The sequence below is a fragment of the Arachis duranensis genome, chromosome 6 (genome assembly GCF_000817695.3).
Source record: "Arachis duranensis cultivar V14167 chromosome 6, aradu.V14167.gnm2.J7QH, whole genome shotgun sequence".
NCBI classification, from domain to species: domain Eukaryota; kingdom Viridiplantae; phylum Streptophyta; class Magnoliopsida; order Fabales; family Fabaceae; genus Arachis; species Arachis duranensis.
The window spans coordinates 106,780,845-106,789,559 of record NC_029777.3 but is presented as its reverse complement, the minus strand read 5'-3'; the positions used below and the strand labels follow the sequence as shown (position 1 = coordinate 106,789,559).

Sequence of the window (8,715 nt, the reverse complement as noted above, 5' to 3'; positions counted from 1 at the left end):
ACTGAGCCTTGTTTGGACGTACAGCTTTATTCTTTACGTTATTATCAAAATAATTATTTGTTAGAGCATATATATAATTATAGGAAAAGTTTAGGGGCCAGTAATTTTATTGCATTTTGGCTAGCATGTAACCAGCAGAGAAATGTGAGCCATTGGATGAAATCTCACACCAATCTCACACCATCAAATTATCATTGATGGTTAGTTGATGGCTACCAATCACAAATGTTGCTGACCCCCTAGCATTGCTCATAAAAAATATCCAAAATATTTTATTTAATTTATTGTGACAATTTTGTACGTAAGCCATAGCAATAAAGTTAAGCATCTGATTGAAGAGTTTATTTATTTACATTGTAGAGACTTTATTAGAACATTTTATACCATATAAACCTAATTAATTAAGAAATTAAAAAATATTAGAGTCAATATTTTGTATTAATATTGGTTAATCTTTTATTTTTATATTATTAAATTCAAGATTTATAATTTAAAAATTAAAATTTAATATAAAAATATTTTTATATATTGATAAAAAACATAATAAATTATATTCATCGTATAATATTATTACTCGTTAAGAATTAAGAAAAAACTATAATAAGGAATTAAGGATTTAGAGTACCAAAAAGTCCAAACCATCAACTTGTCGTAATAAAAAGAAAATGATATAGTTTGAATTAATTATGCAATGTATAGATTCTTATTCTGTTAGAAACAAGTCAGGCTTGGTCAAAGTGTCTAAATTAAACCCAAAATTTAGCGGATGATATTGACATGTTAACTGTACCATAGGTTTTTTGCAACACCAATTAGGGTTTGCATGGGGTTGCTTCCATTTTCTATCTTCCAAAACAGATAGCAAGAACCAAAGAAAAAGAACGAATCAACGTAACGAACCTTGCTAGCTAGGCTTCTCCTCCTCCCCTCCTCCTCTTCCTCCTCCTTTTCGGAGCAAGTGGTGGTGGTGGCGGCGGCAGCGACAGCAACGGCGACAAGCAATCATATAGACCAGCAACATGCCTCGATTATTAACGATGGTGGCTGTAGACAAAGATAAGAACAGTGTTGATGCATTTCGTTGGGCCACTGAGAATATTGATAATCCAATCGTCATTGCTGTTCATGTCAAGGATAAAGAAATTCCTCATCGTAGGTACCCTCTTAGCTTGTATATATATATTTATCTTTATTTTAATTATGAATTACAAGAATATAATGTTCAAGAATTAATATTATATTATCATCCTTGCATAATAAGTTTACGTTTCTTTAGAACAGTTTTATTTAATTTTTTCATGGTAAACCATTATTGTATATGTTCCTTCTACATGTTTTAATTTGCAAAAATATTATTCATACACTAAAATCAGCTATTAAAATTAGTCGCCAATGTATTTGAGTATAAATATGTATGTGATTTAATTTATTTTTAATATATATTTTATACTGATAACTAATTTTAGTGACTGGTTTTAATATATACGTATAATAGTGGTTTAATTTGAGATCAAACAAGTATTTTGGTAAGTATTGGTTTTTGGACAAATTAAAGGGTTCATTATTGGTGGTTTTACAAATATATAATTTTCTTTTAAGGCTAACATATTATAATTGATGATTATGTGTGAATAATGCAGAGGGCAAGAATGTTTTCCCACCTGATGAAGAAGATTTAGAAAATATTTTCAATCAATTGCGTCAAGAGTGTCATCCTAAAGTCGTATGTAATTGAGTCTTCTATTAAAAAATTCACACTTTATCTATTTATTTTTTTTTCAAGGTATAATTACCCATTTAATTACTATAGTTTCATTCAACCATTTTTAATTAAGTGCCTATAGTTACATGCAAGTATGTAATCAAATTCTCATATTATATACAAAAGGTAAATCTTTTTAGTCAAGTCCTTATAATATGTAAATATTTTTTAATTAGATCCCTTTGTTTAAACAATCTTTAATCAACTCGGTGAAATAAATAATGATAAATATAATACCTGTTTTCTTCTCTTTTTTCTATGAAAAATATTAGTAGAATATGAAAATTTACTTACAATACTTTTAAAAATGTAATTTTTAAAAGAATATTATTTTCATACTAAAATTAGTCACAATTTATTCGTATATAATATATATATATATAATTTAATTTATTTTTAATATATATTATATTTTAGTGACTAATTTTAATATATAGTTAACATAATTATTTAATTTTAGGTGATGAAACTATAGTAAACTCTGATATAATGTTATTATTATTATTATTAATCAAATGAAGCTTGAAGAATTCATTAGTGTTTGTTGATGTTGGCACTTGAATTCAGCTAAAGATGAAAGAAGCTGTAATACATGATAGTGATCCTGTTAAAGCAATAATAGAATATGCAGAAAGGAATCGTGTTCATACCCTTGTTCTTGGTGCACCAACCGGCTCCAACAAGAAGAACACTTTGGCAAAATCTCTCTCTCTTCAATTCACCAAGTCATCAAGCAAGTTAAGTTCACACACATACATCCATGCAAGAAATAATAATTGAATTTAATTTTGATACACGGTCAGTTTAAAATAATTATGTAACATCACGTTAGTAAAATAACAACTTTTTATATTAATCACATGAATAGTCATTTAAAAAAATGTGATTATACGATTATATAAAATTCATAATAATTTTGATTATGGTTTCTTAATTATTATTTATGATAATAATGTCAGGAAAGTGAAAGGCGTAGAAGTAGCAACAGGTGTAATGAGAGCAGTCCCAGAATACATATCAGTGTATGTAATTAAAAAGGGAAAGATAGTGGCAGCAAGAGCATCAACACACCCATTGATTGGGGCAACACCACCAAGACAATCTAGTGTTGATTCTCTTCAATATGACTTGGAAAATAAAAGGTAGGTGCCAAGGAATATCATAAACATAGCTTGTTAGATATATAGGAAAAGTATATAGTTTATTTATAGGAAAAGTATAGGTAACTAATAACATTCTTGAACAATGTGTGAATAATGTGAATTAATAGGGTTAAATGAGTAAATTTAATGAGTAACATTAAATTAGGGTGTAATGTACTTGTATTTGATTGGTGGTTGTTCATGTTGTTCAAGATAATCATTGTTCTCCTAGCACTCCCCTTATTTATATTGTCTTCTCTTATTAGTTTAAATTTTTGGAATGATTAGTTTTATGACATGATATTAAGAGGAATATTAGGGGTTAGCAAGTTTTATAATTTGTAGTCATTAATTAGTCATCATTAGTGTTTTTAATAGTGTAAGATTACATCTAATGGTGTAGGATTGTTGGCTTTCCTTTTGTTGGTTAAGTGCTGGCTAAATTTTAATAAAAGTGTTGGCCCCTCAATTTTTTCTGATATTAAAATTCTATGTCTAAAAAATCTAGAATTTAAACTTTAATGGATCTCAAAAATAAAAAAATAGCATAAGGCAAATAAAAAAAAAAACTTATACAAAAAATAAACAAACACAAAAAAAACTCTTATTTAAAAAAATATTAAAAATATAATTATTTATGTTTTTTTTTATTAGTTTAAGTTTTTGAGATAAATAATTTTATGACATAATTAAACCTATTAGCCATGGTCATTTTCCAACATTTTATGTAACAATGCATGCTCATATCTATAAAATATGCTCCTAACTCTTCAACAATGATTCTTGATACAAAACGAAAATCATGAATAATGTATTTACTCCCTCCATCTTAAAATAACGGTCGCTTTTACTTTTTTGGTTAATTGAAACACATTATCTTTTTAATAAATCAAAACAATAGTTATTTTAAAAAGAAAAAATATATTTTATAAATAAAAAGTTTTAAAAAATTGAGGTGCCAACAGATTTTTCTTTGACCTCTAAATTATTTATCACATTAATATATTTCTTTATTTTAAAATATCTATCATCACTTTGCATTGACATTTTATTTTTGTTGATGGTTGGCACCATTATTTTTTCATTGTTACCAACATTATATTCATTAGGGTTTTTCTAATAGGATTGTTGTTGATTTATGTGATTTAATTAATTTGGTTGAATGGAAAATAGGGCATCATTAGTACCACCACAATTGATTAGAGGATTAAGCACCAACAGTTGTAGTAGATCTGAAAGAATAATGAATGATAACATGAGAAGGAGATTTTCAAGGTTGGATTCAATGGCGGAGAGCGTTGACCTAACTAGTTATCGACAAAGGTTATCAATGACCCATGATGAATCATCAAAAGCCTTTGACTTCAATTACTCTCCTTCTAATTGGGTCATTGATGATTCTTCCGACAAAATCTCTCCTATCACAAATTCCCCCCAAACGTTGAAAAGCTCAAGATCCAAAAGAGAAAAGGTTCATAATCAATTACCCATTTATATCATATTATGTTTATGGAAATTTTGGATATATATGTTTGGTTCGTATTTTTATTTTTATATTTTTTATAATTTCTGTTTGTTTTTTTTTAAATATATCAGAGAAAAAAAAGTAAAAAATAAGAAAAAGATTTTAGTGGTTGTTATTTTTATTTTGAGTATTTTTTTTAATTTTTAAAGTTGTTTGAAGGAAAAACTCAGAATGATCTCTTAGGTAGTGTTTGTTTTGAGATATTGAGACGGAGACTAAGAGATTAGGACTCAGTATTATATTTGTTGGTGTAGAGATTAATACTAAAATTTCAATATTTCAGTACCTTTGAAAAATAGGGATACATGGGATTGAAATTTTTGCGGATAGAGACCGAAACTTTAATAACATTTTATACTTAAAATATTCCATTTTAATTATCTAATTTCAACTTTACTCTCTGTGTAAATTAAATTAAAATTTTATTCTTATTTCAGCTATGTCTCCCACTTTACACCAAATATAATACTGAAATTTATTTTAATACTTGTCTCTCAATCTTTCAATCTCTCCGTCTTTGTCTCTCTTTCAAATACTATCTTAATGTATTATCCAAAATGATGAAAAATAGTTATACTTATATGTGTATCTACATATATCATCTAATTGTGAATTATGTGTAAGGGAACACAATATGTCCCATACAATATATGACAACACATAATATAGCTCTAAATTATTTATAGAGATAATAAGAATTTGTAAAATGTATAAAGTGGTACCAATATTAAATAATTTCTTCTGAAATTAATAATTAAACTATGTTATTATGCAATGTATACTTTCATTTGCAGAGTGACGTTGAAGCTGAGATGAATCAATTGAAGCAAATGCTGAAGCAAACTATGGACTTGTACAGTGTAGCTTGCAAAGAAGCAATTGCAGCCCAAAATAAGGTGATAATATATATAGATTTGTATTTTTATTTTTAATTTTTTTTGTTTCTGAGATTTTGTAAAAAAAAAATAAAAAAAAATGCAAATCAAATGAAAATAATAATAAAATTTGTCTAGTATTATTTTAACGAAATAATTCAACAAAATTACAATTCATTGTCAGGCTAGAGAAATTAATCAATGGAAATTGAAAGAGGCGCCTAAGATTGAGCAAGCTAGGCTAGCCGAAGAGGCGGCCATGGCACTAGCCGAGGAGGAGAAGGCTAAGGCGAAGGCGGCGATGGAAAAGGCAGATGAAGCCATGAAAATGGCTGAAGAAGAAGCAAAGAAAAGAGCAGAAGCAGAGAGGAAGGCTAAATTGGAGGCAGAAGAGAAAGAGAGGGCCTTAAATGTTTTGGCTTATAAGGATTTTAGGTACAGGAAATACACCATTGGGGACATTGAAAAAGCTACTAATAATTTCTCCCTATCATTGAGAATTGGTGAAGGTGGATATGGACCTGTCTTTAAAGGCCAACTTGATCATACCCCTGTTGCTATCAAAATTCTGAGACCTGATGCTTCACAGGGCAGGAGACAGTTTCATCAAGAGGTATATACATTTAATTTTATATTTTCATGTTAATAATTTAAAAGAAAAAGGAATTTTTCGTTATAAGAATCGGTAGTCCATGAAAATAATTAGAATAATCCGCATACAAAGAATCAAAGATATCAGGTGAAAACTCACCTACAGTCGACTTTACGAAGTTGATAGATGAGAGCATAAAAATTTAGTCAAATCAGTCAAATTATCTAACAGCTCTCAGTTATCAACTTTCACGTGAAATGGATGTACCTGAGTTTTCACCTATATATTATCCTATTTTTTTTTGAAAAAAAAAAAGTTGTAACAAATTGCTCTGTTCTTGTTCTTGCCCAAACTCATATAGGTTGAGGTATTATGCAGCATTAGGCATCCTAATATGGTCCTTCTCCTTGGTGCTTGCCCTGACTATGGATGCTTAGTGTATGAATTCATGGATAATGGTAGCTTAGAAGATAGACTAATCCGAAAAAATAATACCCCTCCTCTCTCATGGCCAAAACGGTTTGAAATAGCGGCCGAAATAGCGACCGCATTACTCTTTCTTCATCAGGCTAAACCGGAGCCAATCGTGCACCGAGATCTTAAACCGGCCAACATTCTCCTCGACCGGAATTTCGTAAGCAAAATAAGTGACGTCGGCCTAGCCAGACTAGTGCCGCCGTCCGTGGCCGACTCCGTGACACAATACTACATGACCACGGCCGCCGGCACCATGCATTATATTGATCCGGAGTACCAACAAACCGGAAAACTAACAACAAAATCGGATGTATACTCATTGGGAATAATGTTACTTCAAATAATAACGGCTAAGCCTCCATTAGGGTTAACTCATCAAGTTAAAAGAGCAATTGAAAAGGGTCAATTTTCTAATATTCTTGATCCTTCCATAAATGATTGGCCAGTTGAAGAGGCACTAAGCTTTGCTAAATTGGCATTGCAATGTTCGGAGCTAAGAAAAAAAGATAGGCCAGATCTTGGAACAGTTGTAGTGCCAGAATTGGATCGTTTAAGAAACTTTGGATATGAATCAATTGGCCATAACAATATTCTTCCTTTTAGCAACTTCTATCATGCAACATCATTACTCCCACCTCGTTCACCTACACAAGTCATCAACAATATTTAAATCATATGCATGCCATGCCACGTTTTGTATATTTTGTTGGCTTATATTACTCCTCAAAATTCATATGTATATGCATTTTTTTTCTTTTAGATAGTTATGTATATGCATGTAGAGATTTTTTTTTTTGGTGAACAAAATTTTTTAAGTGGGTTCAACATTAGTTTCCACACGTTCAACGAGCTCTTACGAAATTTTTTATAGGTCACCCATAAAAAAAGTGGCCTCGTTTGATTAGGAATTAGTTGCCATGGAATACACAAAAATTGATGTGTTGTAATTTGAAGTTTTCAATGTGATGGGAAATCATTATCCTTTATATATCACACTGATGAAGTTTGAACCCAAAATCTTGTGTCTTTTGCTCAAAATCCTCACTACTAATTAGTAAATAAAGATAATAAAAAAAAGCAAGCGTAGCACAAAATATTGAATATTAATTCTAAAATGCAATAAGATAACAAAAATTAGTAAATTATATTAACTAAATCCGAGATAACCATAACCAATAAAAAAAAAACAACATAACACAAAAATTTGACTTTATGAAATCAAAATCTATAATCAATTTCCCACTGGGTTTTGTATATTTTAATCATAACGAGGTTAAAGGACTAATCCGCCTAGATCAAAAAGCCATTTAAAAATTTGTCACTAAATGAAATTCAAATTTTTAACACTTACTTAAACAGATTAATAAGTTAATTACTTGACTTATCCAAGTTGAAAAGTTACATTATTGATTATTCATTTGGGTTCTTTCAAAGGAGAATCTGTGTGTGGAAATGACAAGTAAAAAGTTGAGTAAGAATACTAGCTTTCAAAGTAAAGTATATGAATTGATTATCATATGAAAGTATATATAACACTAATAAAGGCACCACCCCGGTTGATCCAATAGCAAAGTTAGATTATGTTTGGGGAAAGGTATAAGAAGAAAGGGTAAATTGGTAAAGAAGCTTTCCTCCGGATTCCCCTACCAATTTGGTAGTTTACCATGAAGATGCAATTGGAAGTAGTGTCCATAGGTATAATAATAATAAGATTAATAAATTCCTAAATTCCTCTCTAAACTTTTTTTGAGAAGTTATTTAGTCTCTCATCTTTGATTTATTAAATTTTTAAAGTGACACATATTATTAGTTTAATCTTGTGTACATTTTTCTTGTACTTTTATTTTTTAGTATTAAAATAATTAATAAAAATACTATAAAAATGTGTATGTTTAAACATTAATTTTTTAAAACATTTATTTTAATATTTAAAATGTATAATAAAGTGTGCCACTCATTTCTAACTATCAACTTAGTTCAAGTGGTTATTTATCTAAGGAAAAAAAAAATAAAACTCATGTCACTACTAAACAAAAAGGTAAAAGGAAAGGAAATACTCATAAAAAATGGTTAAAGTTAAATCTGATACTTGATTATGAAGTGAAAGAAAGTAAGAGAATTAATGCTTTTCTGCCATGCATCAACACACCTTGTCCTTAAGCAAGCATATAGAATCAAAGTTCCCAACAAAAAGTCACATATAACTATAATAACCTACTTCATTCTCATCACTTTATTTGTTTCTATAACACACACACCATAGTAATCCAAATTAATATACACATTATTTCACTAGGGCCATATGAACATACATACCTCTCTTTAATAGTTATTAACACAAC

At 29.1% G+C, this 8,715-nt stretch overlaps 1 protein-coding gene across 1 annotated transcript; it reads left to right on the top strand.

The window, feature by feature from the left end:
- Positions 1-1,037: 1,037 nt before the first annotated feature.
- LOC107495470 (U-box domain-containing protein 35-like) lies at positions 1,038-7,043 on the top strand. The gene is made up of 8 exons (XM_016116618.3): positions 1,038-1,152; positions 1,641-1,723; positions 2,330-2,499; positions 2,722-2,904; positions 4,078-4,375; positions 5,224-5,325; positions 5,489-5,917; positions 6,258-7,043. Exons 1-8 carry the CDS (start codon positions 1,038-1,040, stop codon positions 7,041-7,043), a joined length of 2,166 nt encoding a protein of 721 aa, XP_015972104.3.
- Positions 7,044-8,715: the final 1,672 nt, after the last annotated feature.

Coding starts and splice junctions, on each gene's coding strand:
- LOC107495470 (XM_016116618.3), top strand. CDS start 1,038: ATGGTGGCTGTAGACAAAGATAAGAACAGTGTTGATGCATTTCGTTGG. Junction 1,724..2,329: donor AAGAGTGTCATCCTAAAGTC/GTATGTAATTGA, acceptor ACTTGAATTCAG/CTAAAGATGAAAGAAGCTGT. Junction 2,905..4,077: donor TATGACTTGGAAAATAAAAG/GTAGGTGCCAAG, acceptor AATGGAAAATAG/GGCATCATTAGTACCACCAC.